Genomic DNA, 14,770 nt, shown 5'->3' on the forward strand with positions numbered 1-14,770 from the left:
CAGTCAAATTTAAAATTATAAATAAATTGAGTGAATAATTCACGAAATAAAATTTTTAAAAAATGCGCATTTAAAAAATTTAAAAATTAATAAGTGCATTTTTTCGAAATATTATTTTTAAAATTATTTACTATATTTATTTATAATTTTAAATTTGTCTGATGTCTGCTAGATTCACACTCATGTTAAGTGACGTCTTTTAGCTGTAATACACTTGGATTTGAATTTAAATCAAATCTCCAAGTGTATTAGGACACCCTTCTGCATATTATTTTCCCGCCAAGGTTTGTTCAAACACTTGTGTTTTTTTTTATTTTTTAAATGTTTTTCTACCAAATTCTGCCGCCATTTTATTTTGACGTACGATTTTTAATTTTTTTTCAATTTCTAAGAATTTATTTTTCAAATATTTAAATTTACCGCGCAAGTAAAAAGAATAATTAATAAGGGTGCACTTCGAAATGCGCAACGCTGCTTAGCTTTGGAATGCATCCAAAAACTTAAAAATTCAAATTAAAATTTTTTTTTCATATTTATAAAAATACTTATGTTATTATTTAAATTTTCAATTCCAGTTTTTAAAATAATCACTTACTTAAAAATTCAAAATTACGCGCACATTCCAACTTCTTGTACCTCACTTATTTAAACTAAAAAAAACTTAAAAATGGATCAGGATAAAATAAATATAATTATATTTTCAAATAAAGAATCATTTAATGAGTGATTTACGTCAATTACATTGACAATTAGCGGTAACTTACACATTAGTTTTTATTTACTTTCAATCAATTAGAATTCACGCGACACCACTATCGATATTCATCTTCCAAGTTATCATTCATCAATAACAATAATAATAATTATCATTATCATGAATCCGTGAGCTACTCGCATCACTCCCATATAAAATATTTAATTTAAGAAATTAATAAAATCTTCAATTCGTTCATACCTAAACTACATTCTGATACTTTTATTTAAATTATCTATTATATAAGATGTTAATTTATTTATTATTTATCAACTTTTATATTTGCTAATCGCAGTATAAAATTTTAAATATCGGCAGCCATTTTATTCAGACGCTTATTAAAAGCATCGTGATCAATTAATTTTTTTTTTTTTTACTTAAACATATTAATTGTCAATCATTTTTTTTTATTTATTTTTTTTTTTCCCTTAAGGAAGATCTCAACACCACAATAATTTGGCCTCCTCATTAATAAAAATCCAGTATTATAAATTCCTAAGTAAAAACTTAAATTATTTATCAGTAAGCGAAAGTTCAAGCACCTGACGAAAAGTTTCTTCTTCTAGCAGTCGTCTCTGTTCGTCTTCTAACTGCTGCTGTTCTGAAAGTCTCATCGCTATTTTCAATTGATCAGCAGTTGGATCTTCAATGAGTTCATTATTCCCGATCTCATGTCCGTCTATGATATTTGACCTAGAACTTGTCCTCCCGTTTTCGCCAAGAGATTCCGCAGTCTCTTGATAGAGCTCCAAACTCTCCTGGATTGCTCTAAAAATATATAAATAAATATATAGATCAATTTCCGTGGGCCACAAAAATCAATCATTGAATTTTAGTTTTTAAAAAAATCATTTAAAAAAAAAACCAAAAAAAAATTTGAGCACTGACCCACCTGACTGATGATTAAATTGAAACCATGCAAAACAATTAAACAATTAAATCCAGCATGCAGTAAATAAATATATCGTTTATATAAATACCTTTGAAGCTGACGTTCTTCTTCGGTCAGCAAACTCGGGGTTGTCGGTCGCGAGGGTTTCTGGGCTCGCAGAGCTTCCCAAATATCGACCTCGTCCCTTTCACTCCCGGCCTCGAGCAAACTCTGCTGGATGGCAAATTGCAGAAGATCATCTTCCTCTTCAATACTGAATTGCGTACGATCGAGCGCGCCGAGTTTTATGTAACCCGGTGGTGCTTCGAAGCAAATATCATCAACGACGCACGTTGTTCTGGTGCCCTCTTGAATCCTCTTCACGTGCGGCACTTCCTGGTCTAGTCCGAAAATGTTCCCGAAGGTTATTCTCGCATTTAACACATGGAACAGTGGAATTTCTGGTAAAAAAAAAATGATTTGTGTTAAAAGGAAACCAAGTCAGCGGTTGGATTTAATTTTAAGTCGTACCGATTTTAACGGGAAAACCTGAAGGCAGTTGCATTTGAATGAAATTTTTAAGCTTCGCGAAGTGGGTACTGGATATCGCCATCAGGTCGACGATCGGCATGATCTGTTCCTGGAGACTCAGTGGATACTCTTCTGACAGCCACAAAGTCGCGCGGAATTTTTGAATTTTTGTGTTGACTTCCTTAGGTCGCCCGATGTCGCGGCCATTTAGGTCAACATCTGGGTCGAAATATTCTTCCGGAGTTATGTTGGAATGATTTCCCACATTTATAAATTCTTCCTGTAATTAATTAAAAATTAAAACTCAGACTTTGTAGAAAATTTTAATTACAGAAATATTTCATCTCGCGCTTTAATTAAATTTAAAAAAAAAATTTAAACTTACGCTACACGTAGCACCGCCATTTTCTTCCTGCTGTTGTTCTGCAATACCCAGGAAAGATTGAAGCGGAGTACGGGGTGTATGACTCCGTACTTTATCCGCTTCAGACAAATGTTCAAGACGTGTCTTAGTGATCAATTCGACATTACTGGCACTGAAGACTTTGCACTCGTGACCATTAATCACTTCACTTTTGTCCGACCTCCACCCCCATATCCCGGCTTTGTTTCTCTCGAAACTTATTTTGTCCGTGTCGACGTAGGTCGTGACTATTGGGTTGGTCAGCCGGGCGACGATTCCTTCCTCGGAGGGCGCCATCAGCTGGACATTTTCGTCGTCTATTAATTTCATGTGCTCGACGTAGACTTTTCGTGTCTCGTGGTCCACTTCCATCATCGTAGCGCCGTCATCTTTAATTAAATAAATCATTTCATAAATTAATTAATTCATTCATTCATTAATTAATTTATATCCTACTTAATTATCTACAGTAAAATATACGAGAATAATTAAAATTAAAAGGACGGGCTGTGCTGTAGATCAAATACGTTTTTTTTATCGGGTACTAAATCACCTGGTGTATCTCCAACCATGCGGAAGACATAACTCCTATCGCACCTAATAGTCACAGGTGCACTTGGTACGTCTTCCATTTAATTTCATAAATTGTAAGCAAGACAAAGACAATGCAGAGATAAAGTAACAGACAAAGTAAATAAAACGTGTGAATTTTCAATGCATGTAAAATAAATTTTTTTTTTTATAAAAATTAAATCCATGCAAATAAAATACTTATTTTTTTTATTGAAAAAATATAAACTTACTCTGGCCCTTGAAGACGTAACTGAGATTACCGCGTTGCCAGTTCGCGTGATCGAAACCCAGTAATGTGGTGTCTATTCTTACGTTACTTCCTTGTTTGTATACTTTGTAAGTATCACTGGGACACATACGCGATGCCAAGGGAACTGGAAATTAATATTTTTTATTTTAATAATAAATTATTTGTAAGGAATTAAAATAATTAATTACCCCAACTAGTAAATTCCCATTTCATTTCAACATAAAAATCCGGTGCTTGTTTTAACTTATGAAGTAATTCAGGGATACCATCAATCCGATTGCAATATCTCTGATAGTCTCTTCGTGCCAATATCATTTGCAATATCTCTGGATTACCTGTACCCGTTGCTTCCTGGACCACTGAAATCAATCCTCAGTAATAAATATCACTCTCGATAATGTACCTGAAGATCGGAACGTTTTTCGCGCAACGAAAATTAAAAAAATTTATGATACTGAAGTTAGCAGACGTCAAATAATTTTTAGATTTTCTTTGAGACGGTAAATTTGAAAAAAAAAAAATTTGAAAAAATTGCACCTGTAGTTTTTTAAATTTTCTACAAGTGCATATTTTTGATTTTTTTTTTTGTGATTAATTTGCTAAAAAAAAAGTTCAAAAATTTTTAATTGTCTGCGAAAAATTTTTTTGACTTTAAAGGTGACTTGAAGGGTCGTTGGGATGGCCTTCAATTTTCGGTTGACGTGCGAAACATTTAAGAAATTTAGATCCAGATTTTTTACTTTTAATTTCGTTTTTTTATTTTCGTTCAGCGAAAAACGTTCCGATCTTCAGGTGCACTCCCAATACAAAATATAAAATGAATACATAGAAAAAAAAATTCTCTGAGTAAATATTCTTGAGTCAAAAAAATTTTATTGGACCCAAAAAACCAGAGTTTTAACTCAGGATTAAAATGAAACTTTTGACATCTCGATGACGTAAAATTAAAGCTGCTATTTTACATAAAGTCTGCGTGTAATTTTACAAGTGGGAGAGAGCAAAAAATTGAATGAAATTTTGTACTAGACGTCGGGATGTCAAAAGTTTCATTTAAATTTTTGAGTAAAATGGTGATGATCTAGAGTTTTCGGTCAATTTTTTCTACCTCGTTGATTTTCACGTGGCTCAAAAAAATCTTTACTCGGTTCCCGAAGACATTTGTCTACCAAAATATTTTCCTGACTCAAGATAAATTTTTTCTGTATATATATAATATATATAACTAATTACCACTCCATCCCTGCGTGTTTTCCGTATAAACATTGGCCTCGTGATTCAACAAAACCTCAACAGATTCTTTGTATCCCAGCGTTACCGCCAGCATCAAAGGCGACCTGCCTCTGGCGTCGTGTTTCTCTTTGTCATGCTGAAAATTAATAAACAATTCATCAATTAATCAATTACCTAGCAATAAAACAAACAACTCCAATAACATTACAGTCAAATATATTTAAATTCAACATTAATAATAAATTTATCATTGAAATTTATACGGCTTCCCAGAAAATACGGCTTCAAATCCTACTTACCCACACAAGCATAATAATTAATTATTTCCACATCCATCAGCACAAATAATAATTATAATAACTCGCAATAATTGAGACAATTGACTCATAAAAAAAAATTTATTTTTTTAAACCAACTTTAGACCATGAGTGCAGCAGACATAAATTTTAAATAATAAATAAATACAGTAAATAATAATAAAAAAAAATATTTTTAAAAAATGCACTTAATAATTTTTAAATTTTTCTAACTGCGCATTTTTTAAAAATTTTTAAAATTAATTATTTACTCTATTTATTTATAATTTAAAAATTGTCTGACGTCTGCTCCATTCACACTCATATTTAAAACTATAAATAAATGGAGTAAATAATTTTTAAAAAAATATTTTTAAAAAATGCACTTATGAATTTTCAAATTTTCTAACTGTGCATTTTTTTTTAATTTTTAAAATTAATTATTTACTCTATTTATTTACAATTTAAAAATTCTCTGACGTCTGCTCCATTCACACTCATATTTAAAACTATAAATAAATGGAGTAATTAATTGAAAAAAAAAAATTTTTTAAAATGCACTTGTCAATTTTCAAATTTTCTAACTGCGCATTTTTTTAAAATATTTTTTTTTTATTATTCACTCTATTTATTTATAATTTTAAATTAGTCTGACGTCTGCTCCATTCTTACTCATCTCTAGACCTCATGTCATATTAATTAGCAGCAATAAATCACCTTGAATTAATTAGATGATAATAATTGCTGATAAAAATTACCTGATTAGTTGACAATACGGTATCAAGCTGATGGTAATCATTATTCCAAACCAGCCAATGCAGCGGATAAGTCTCTTTTATTTTATCAATATTCACCATTTCTAATTAAATATAAAAATAAAACTATACCCGTAATTAAAATTTATGTTATTATTTAAATACAAAATATATATGTAATATTATTCAATCTACTTTTAAATCTAATCTTATCATTTATCACCAGTAATTATTATAAATATAAATAATAGTGATAATAATAATAACAGAATGATGAGATGTCACGTTTTAAATGATAACCACGAGGTAGACATAGACACATAACTTAATTTTACAGAATACATAACTGGGTAATGAGCAAATGTCCATTGACAATTGGTCCAACTCAACCCAAAAATATTTAACAACTTTTGCTGCTTATTGTCACGAGTCCTAAATGTTAACTGATAACTTTCATATTATTATTATTTTTTTTCATATTATTATTATTATATATTTAATGTCTGGTGTCACTCAGTGACACTTGTCATTCTGGACGCCGATTCCGGGGCCGGATCTCCGATAAATATTCAAATATCGAAAAATTAACAAAGCGCGCGAAAAAAAAAAAATTTGAATTTGCAAAAACTCCGACACTTTTTGCGAGCTGATTTTATTGTAAAAAATAGTGAACTAGGTTATGGTTGGTCGGGTGTCGGGTGTCTGGCTCGAGAAGAGGACGAGGAGAAGGAGAAAGACCTGACGGGAGAGGCGCAGAATGTCTGGGACGACGTCGGGTGATTTACTGATCGTTTGACGTCACTGATTAGACCGCCAAGATGGTTGTCAATGTTGATAAGTGGTTACCTTAGGAAATACCAGTGCCCGAGGTGGTTAGCTCTTTATAAACGTTTATTTATTTGAATAATTAGTAGTACTGAGGTTGAACTGCGCTAGCAGAAGGTTATGATGTCTGTTAAGTGATTTATTTTGTTGGTGCCTGGATGCAGGCAACACCAATTAATAAATAATATATTAGTTATTAAATAAATAAATAAATATATATATATAAACGATGGCGGAGGGTGAGGATGCTGAGATACGTCGGGCTCTGGATGTCGTCCAGTCAATGATCGAAATTTCAGCAGAGAGATTAGAAGGTCTCAGGACCAAGTGTTCAACTAGTGCTGAATTAACTCAGCAAGAAATTCGAACTCTGGAAGTAAGAGTCTATTTTTTTAATGAACTTGTCATTAATTACGAAATTTGATTTTAATTTTTGTTTTTTTTTCAGGGGAAATTAATAAAACTTTATTCAAAACAACTCGTTACCAAGTCGAAATTAGCTGTCGGGTCTTTGCCACCTGAAATGAGACAGTATCCATCATTGTCACAGTGGCTGCGTGTTGTTGGTCTCACTCCGGAATCCATAAACGTGAGTAATTAATTAGTAAATTAATTGAATCGATTTTAATTGTAACAAAAAAAATTTTAGAGCGTCTGCAGCAAAGCCCATACTCTGGAAGCATTGAAAGAAAAATCCGAGCGCGAGCTGAGTTCGATGTTGGGAGAAAATAATTCACGGCATGAAGAAGAATTACGTAGACTTTGCCGAGCTCTGCATAATCTACGCCGTTATATTGACGTTTTGTTAGAAGGAGACAAAGAAACTGACATGAACTTGTACTGGGACTCGTGGGATCGTCACCATTTACGCAGTGGACCCTCTCCGAGACCCGTAAGATCGCGAACTACCCGGAGCTCGGTGCCATCTGAAGACAGTATTCCTTATCACAACAACATAAACGTAAATAACGACCTTCTGAGCCAGTCGTCATCGATTATTTGTCTCACCAGCAGTCCGCCGTCGACTCCACTGCTGAGCAAGCAGGCGCGCGCTAACGTAAAGTTTCCCACGACTCCACCGCCGAGCAAAAAACACCAGAGCCATCAGCCGCCTGAAGTGTTCCCGCTGACGAAGTCGAAATCTCACGAGTCGCAGCTGGCAAATCGGTTAGAAAACGGGGAGACCGAGCACCCGAGACGTATCAGACTTCCAACGGAGCCGGGGTCTGACAGCAGCAATGCCAACATCGCTGATACTCTGAATATCAGCAGTCCCATTAAATCTCCACCTTATTCTAGTGCCGAGAGCGATGACAACAGTTACAAAGGAACTGTCACCAGTCTCCAGGTACCCAAGTCACCACGAACTCCGACAGTGACTCGGGGAATGGGTCACATTATCAACCACCGGTTCACAAAGACCTTCAAGATGATGACCACGTGCGACTACTGCGAGAAGCAGATGTTCATCGGCACGGGATTGAAGTGCAAGGAGTGTAAGTATAAATGTCACCGGGACTGTGAGTCAAAGGTCCCGCCTTCTTGCGGACTGCCGCAGGAATTATTCGACGAATTCAAACGGACACTTCAAGCTGACAGTTTCGCAAATGCTTCGCCGACTTTGAGTAAACCCAGTGTTACTTCACCTAATCACCATCATCATATTTCAAATTTACTCAGCTCGCTTAACCGCAAGGACCGGAAACGATCCCACCCTCACTCGACGATAAACATACCGTTCACTAGTGCTGACTCAAGTTCAACTACCTCGAGCTGCAACAGCTCAACTCCTTCTAGTCCAGCGTTACTGCCGGGTAATCAAACGACTAGTCAAACAATAACGAGCGTTAATGTTACCAGTACTGCTACCAGCACTCACATGATGACGGTAAAGCAGCAGTTCCACTTTCCTGACGTGACACTCAATGAGAAGACGCTGATGGTCGATGGACACAACCGACTGGACAGCACAGTCACCTCCAGTGACAGCGACAAGACTGTCAGTGTCTCAGGATCGGGAAGTGTCAGCACCGACTCGGAGCGCACGCCAGTGAGAGTCGACTCCCAGGACTCCCAGGTCTCTGATGGAGAGCCAGGAGACAGCCGCTGGCCGAGGCAGAACAGTTTGTCGATGCGCGAGTGGGAGATTCCCTACGACGAGCTGAAGATCGGGGACCCGATAGGCACTGGAAGATTCGGGACCGTCTTCCGAGGGAACTGGCACGGAGACGTTGCTATCAAGGTCCTGAACATGGATCACTACTCGGATAATGAGAAAACTCTTGAGGCTTTTAAGTTGGAAGTTGCGACATTCCGCAAGACGAGACATGAAAATTTGATTTTATTCATGGGCGCTTGTATGAAACCTCCGCATTTGGCGATCGTCACTAGTATGAGCAAAGGCATGACGCTTTTTACTCATATTCATTTGAGAAAGGACAGGTTTAATATGCTTAAGACTACCGTCATTGCTCAACAGATTTCTCAGGTAAGTATTTTTATAAATATAATTATGCTGTGATAGTAAAGTTAGCAGGAACCTGAAGTTAACAGACAGTTAAAAATTTTTGGATATTATTTTTTAACAATTAAATTTGAAGGAAAAGAATAACTAAAAATATGCACATGTAAAAAATTTAAAAGACTACAAGTGCAATTTTTTTAAAAATTATTTTTTTCATTATTTATCGTTTTTTAAAAAATCCAAAAATTATTAGACGTTGGCTGATTTCAGTATCATAAGTTAACAAAAAGTTAAAAATTTTTGGATTTTATTTTTTAACAAATCAATTAAGAAAAAATGTAAAATAAAAATACGCGCATGTAGAAAATTTTGAAAACTACAGGTGCAATTTTTTCAAATATTTTTTTTTTAATAATTTATCGTTAAAAAAAAATTCAAAAATTAATAGGCGTCGGCTAACTTCAATATCATGTTAGCAGGAACCTGAAGTTAACAGACAGTTAACAATTTTTGGATTTTATTTTTTAACAAATCAATTACGAAAAAATGTAAAATAAAAATATGCACATGTAGAAAATTTTGAAAACTACAGGTGCAATTTTTTCTAATATTTTTTTTTTAATAATTTATCGTTTAAAAAAAAAATTCAAAAATTAATAGGCATCGACTAACTTCAGTATCATAAGTTACCGGACATCTGACAATTTTTAAAACTTTTAAATAATGAATTAAAATGTTTATAAAATAAAAATAAAAAAAATCCATGTTTAGAAAATTCAAAATTCCGTACATGTATTTTTTAAAATTTTATTACTTTAATTATTTAATTGTTTTATTTGTAATTAAAAATTGTGAGATGTCTGCTATATTTACACTTATAATTATGCTGGGTAATTAAATTTTTAAATCAGGAATCGAGATTCTGGAAATATTTTTTATTGATTTAATTGCTGGGAAAAAACCTGATTCTGAAAATTTAAATACGCGGCATATTTAAGATACGGAATAAATTTTTTAAAAAATCATCGTCATTATCTAGATTTTTTTCACAACAAACAATTTATGAAATTTTTTTTTCCTTTATTTTTCAAAAAAAATTTAATCTTAATTAAATTACAAATCAGATTACAAAAATTTAATTACGCACTTGTAATTAAAAATTTGCTACTAATTAGCGATAAACGTAATTACAAAAATTTAAATGATAATTAAAATTTACAAATTTCACATACGGAGATTTCGATTCCATCAGCGCACATTAAAATTTTTTTTTATTCAATCTCTTGTTATAATTAATTATCGATTAATTATTAATTATTAATAGAATTTTCCCACGTATTAAATAAACTCTTGTTAATTAAAATTTTCCATTTTTAAAATTACATTGAAGTAAATAAATAATTGAATAATTTTTACAGGGAATGGGTTACCTTCACGCACGTGGAATAGTTCACAAAGATCTAAAGAGCAAAAACATATTTTTGGAAACCGGGAAAGTCGTAATTACAGACTTCGGTTTATTCAGCGTAACAAAAGTTTGTTACGGCAACAGGTAAATTATTGATCCTCAAATTTTTAGACAATTAAAAATTTTGGATTTTTTTTTTAACACATCAATTAAGAAAAAAAAAAAAAAAAAAAAAAAAAAAGGCACATGTAGAAAATTAAAAAATATTTAAGTGCAATTTTTGTAAATTTTTTTTTTTTTATAATTTATCGTCGAAAAAAAATCCAAAAATTATCAGACGTCGAAAAACTTCAATGTCAAAATTATTAAATAATTAAATTTGGTAGAAGTACCATTTTTGGTCACTGTTTCAGTTCTGGACATTTAATATTTTATTTTAATTACGCTATTAAATAATTCCATATGGGATTACATGGGAGCTCATAGGAATCCATGTGAAAAAGTATGGATTTATGTAAGAATCCATAGGAATTAATATAGGAGTCTATGGATGTATATAAGAATCCATGGGTATCTGAATTCCCATTTCGATGGTGTAGATTCTCATGGGAAATCGAGATAAAAATCGACATGGGATTTCCGAAGATTCCCATATGGATTTTGCATGGTGTGGATTTCCGTAGAAACTCTTGTGAGAGTATATTAGGATCTATGCTGGATTCTTACAGGAAACCATATGGGAATCCATCCGCAAATCTCATGTGGGAACCCCATAGATATCTAGGCTGGATTCCCATTTTGACATGGTGTAGATTCTCATGGGAAATCGAGATAAAAACGACATGGGATTCCTTACGATTCCCATGTGGGTTTTGCATGATGTAGATTTCCATAGAAACTCATGTGAGAGTACATCAGGATCTATGCTGGATTCCTACAGAAATCCATACGGGAATCCATCCGCAAATCCCATGTGGGAACCCCATAAATATCTAGGCTGGATTCCCATATGGATTTTTTTGATACGGTAATGAAAAAGTACAAAATAAAATTTCCATAGTAACTGCGTGATAAAAGTATCTGAGTAGACATTTTAAAAATTGTCATTGCATATTTTATTAAAATTTTTCAAGTGTTCAAAAACCGGTACCAAAGTGGCCAAAAACGGTACCATACCCTAGATCATACATTAAATTAATTAATCAATGAAATATAACATATCACTAATTAAATATAGAAAAAGTAATGGATTGAGCATTCCACCCGGTTGGCTGTGTTATTTATCACCGGAAATAGTGCGGAGACTACGACCCCAGCGTACAAGAGATCAAGAAGAATTATCATTTACTGAAGCCTCTGATGTTTATGCCTTCGGGTTTGTTTTTTATTTAATTAAAAATAAAAAAATTAAATATAAAATGTATATATATATATAGATATATAAGGGAAAGGTTAATGATATTTAATGAACAATATTACAGAACCGTGTGGTATGAATTACTCTGCGGAGAGTGGCCATTCAAAGGGCAACCACCTGAGGCAATAATATGGCAGGTCGGTAAAGGAATGAAACAAACTCTAGCAAACTTACAAGCTTCTCGTGAGGTCAAGGTAATTATTCTTATCCATATATTTATTTTTAATTAACTGCTTCAATATCAATTAATTATTTTCTAAAATCATAAATTAATAATCAATTTACTGTGAACAATCCGAAGTAAATACGGATTTTATTTCGATCCATCACTCGGAGTTCTGGAGTTTTAAAAATAATTACTCTGTATAAAGAGTAAATACGAATTTTTTTCTGGAGTAAATTCGGAGTGACGTGAATTTTATTTCCATCCGCATTTACTCCGATCCAGTTGGAATTTTAAATTAAAGGGGATAGCCACTGAAATTTCAAAAAAAAAAAATTTTTTGTTTTTTTATTAAATCAAAGTGTACGTGTTCAAAAATATGTATTTAGAGTTTTATATGAAAATTTCGAATATTTTTCAAGTTATAGTCATTTTTTTGACAGCGCGTCAACTGACCGTTGCATCGACTAAAAACTTTAAACGCGTTTTTCTCGAAACTACTTTTTTTGAACTGGTGGCATCTGTAATTTGCATAAATATGTACCGATTCGCAACTTTTTTTTGCCGTATTCGTCTATTCAGTAGCTAAAGTTGCACGTAGGGGATTTTGAAAATTTTGATTTTTAAGATTTTTTAGGGCTGTTTGAATCCAAAAAAATGAGAAAAAATAACGAAAAAATTTTTAATATGTCGCCATTTTTTTTCAAATCCAAATTTTCAAAATCCCCTACGTGGAACGATAACCACATGCATACAGATTACAACGCCGTTTGGTTTTTTTATTTCTAAAAATCCATTTTTGAGTTAGAGATGACACCGTGGTGGGGGAAATTTTTTTGTTGCTCCACAAAAATGCTTATAACTTTGTAACAACATGATATTTTTTAATTAAAATTTAGGAAAATTATCTTCAATGTATACTTTAGAAAACAAAAAAAACCCGATCCCCAAATTCCTTTATTATTCCAGTCAAAAAAATTCCCGAAAATCACTTATTTCTTCGATCCTCACAGTGGCTATCCCCCTTAAATGTTTCTCTGGAATGAATTTTTTATTCCGGAGGATTAAAAAAAAATCATCGCATTCACTCCGGGAATTTTGTACAGTGAACAGAATTAATTAATTAATAATAAATAATTACAGGAAATATTGATGCTCTGCTGGGCTTATCATGCTGATAAACGTCCGGATTTTTCAACATTACTATCAAAGCTTGATAAGCTGCCGAAAAAAAGATTAATACGTAGTCCTTCTCATCCCATTCAAATTTCGCGCTCTGCGGAATCAGTATTTTGATAATAGTATTAATTAATTAGTTAATTAATTAATTAATTAACTGATTAATTAATGAAAAAAAAACAGTCAAAGATAAGATGACGAGTATTCAATCAATAGTATTAAATTTTATTTAAAAGACATTTTTTCGTTAATTTAAAATTTTTATTTATACAAAATACTCAAAATTATATATTTATATGTATATATTTTTTTTGTTTTTATGAAAATGTCTTTTATTATTTAAATTGAATTGTTGATATTTTTTCAGTAGTTAAATTATTTTTATTATCACTATTGTTACTGATGAATTGATAATTAAATTGTTAATTTAACAAAATAATAAAATATCAATGGATTATCGGTAGAGATAATTATTGAGTGCACTAGTCAGACAGCACTTTTAATTATTATGTATTTTTAAATTTAATTTTTTGTATAATATCAGACGTGCATTTTAAATGTAAATAAATTATTTTAAAATAAAAAAAAAATTATTATTTAAATGAGTGAGATGTTAAATTTATCATTAATGTATATAATAAAAAAAAATAAACCGGTAACAATTCAAATTTGTCATTTATTTTTTTAAACTTCCCGCCATGAAAATTTCAAATTTTCAAGAATGAATTATATTGGTTTCAGTTCGATTTTCAAAAATCGAGTTTTCATCAGGTCTCGATGTTGTGAGATCCTGGGGATTCTGACCATTTTTAGATGGACGTCCGTCCGTCCGTCCGTGTGATCAAAATCGCCGTCTAAGAAATTCTATAGAATTGCTATAGAAAATCTAGATTCAGGGCTCGGTTTCGAGAAAAAAAATTTTTTTCCTTAACTTCTGTGTGCTAGTGTTCTTCCAGAAGACTTGTCAGTTATCCCTGAGGCCAAACATCTCCCGGACGCCTTAATTTTAATCAGGATCGCTTCCAAGAAATACTAAAAAATCTATACCCAGCTCTCTGAGCTCAAAAAGTTGTGGGATTTTCCCGTAGGCTCAACTTTTTTTCAGACTTTTTTTTGTTACTTACCTATTTATTAAGTACTAGGCTTATGTTTATTATTAATTATCATCATTTATCTTCAGCTGTTTTTGGGAACTTTTTTTTTCAAAATTAATTTTTTTAAAAACTGATTTTATTCTTGGTATTTAATTACCGCAGTTTACATTTTTTTATACATTTAGACAAATTACCATTGCAACGGCGTAACTATTGAAGTTACAAAAAAAATTTATAAAAGTTTTTTGTAGAAAAATAAATTTCCTACAAAAAAGGTCTTAGATGAAATTATCGTAGGATCATTTTTTTGAAAGTTATAAGCAATTATATTTTCAATAAAATAATCAAAAAAATTAATTAGACGGACGGTCGTTCTTTTAAATATCGGTAACTTTTGAAGGATTAATTTTATGGTGATTTTTACAAAGACCTTTTTTGTAGGAAATTTATTTTTCTACAAAAAAGGTCTGAAATAAAATTATCATAGGATTATTTTTTTAAAAGTTATAAGCAATTATATTTTTAATAAAATTATCAAAAAAATTAATTAGACGGAC

General features: G+C 32.0%; 2 protein-coding genes across 4 annotated transcripts; one reads left to right on the forward strand and one right to left on the reverse strand.

Annotated features, from left to right (window-relative positions):
- Positions 1–695: 695 nt before the first annotated feature.
- On the reverse strand, positions 696–6,355 carry LOC130664510 (ankyrin repeat domain-containing protein 13D). 3 transcript variants are annotated; one of them, XM_057464453.1, is made up of 9 exons: positions 5,667–6,355; positions 4,613–4,748; positions 3,571–3,741; positions 3,363–3,506; positions 3,113–3,184; positions 2,542–2,948; positions 2,157–2,436; positions 1,735–2,086; positions 696–1,522 (listed from the first exon to the last, which is right to left on the reverse strand). In XM_057464453.1, exons 1-9 carry the CDS (start codon positions 5,763–5,765, stop codon positions 1,267–1,269), a joined length of 1,917 nt encoding a protein of 638 aa, XP_057320436.1. In that variant the 5' UTR covers positions 5,766–6,355; the 3' UTR covers positions 696–1,266. The 3 variants fall into 3 exon arrangements, with proteins under 3 accessions (XP_057320436.1, XP_057320438.1, XP_057320437.1); XM_057464455.1 differs by lacking the exon at positions 5,667–6,355 and adding an exon at positions 4,912–4,938; XM_057464454.1 differs by lacking the exon at positions 3,113–3,184 and having other exon boundaries at positions 5,667–6,135.
- Positions 6,356–6,477: 122 nt separating this feature from the next.
- Positions 6,478–13,787, forward strand: LOC130664509 (kinase suppressor of Ras 2). Its single transcript, XM_057464452.1, has 7 exons — positions 6,478–6,864; positions 6,937–7,077; positions 7,138–8,976; positions 10,371–10,504; positions 11,598–11,735; positions 11,842–11,971; positions 13,084–13,787. The coding sequence occupies exons 1-7, from the start codon at positions 6,718–6,720 to the stop codon at positions 13,234–13,236; spliced, it is 2,682 nt and encodes an 893-aa protein (XP_057320435.1). The 5' UTR covers positions 6,478–6,717; the 3' UTR covers positions 13,237–13,787.
- Positions 13,788–14,770: the final 983 nt, after the last annotated feature.

This window comes from Microplitis mediator, chromosome 3 (assembly GCF_029852145.1).
Source record: "Microplitis mediator isolate UGA2020A chromosome 3, iyMicMedi2.1, whole genome shotgun sequence".
Lineage (NCBI taxonomy): Eukaryota > Metazoa > Arthropoda > Insecta > Hymenoptera > Braconidae > Microplitis > Microplitis mediator.

Bases quoted from the DNA above. Each gene is read 5' to 3' on its own strand.
- LOC130664510 (XM_057464453.1), bottom strand. From the start codon at position 5,765: ATGGTGAATATTGATAAAATAAAAGAGACTTATCCGCTGCATTGGCTG. The intron at 4,749-5,666 runs GTAATTTTTATC...ATTAATTTTCAG, and splicing joins CCGTATTGTCAACTAATCAG to CATGACAAAGAGAAACACGA. The intron at 3,185-3,362 runs GTAAGTTTATAT...ATTAAATGGAAG, and splicing joins TTACGTCTTCAAGGGCCAGA to ACGTACCAAGTGCACCTGTG.
- LOC130664509 (XM_057464452.1), top strand. From the start codon at position 6,718: ATGGCGGAGGGTGAGGATGCTGAGATACGTCGGGCTCTGGATGTCGTC. The intron at 7,078-7,137 runs GTGAGTAATTAA...AAAAAATTTTAG, and splicing joins TCACTCCGGAATCCATAAAC to AGCGTCTGCAGCAAAGCCCA. The intron at 11,972-13,083 runs GTAATTATTCTT...AAATAATTACAG, and splicing joins AAGCTTCTCGTGAGGTCAAG to GAAATATTGATGCTCTGCTG.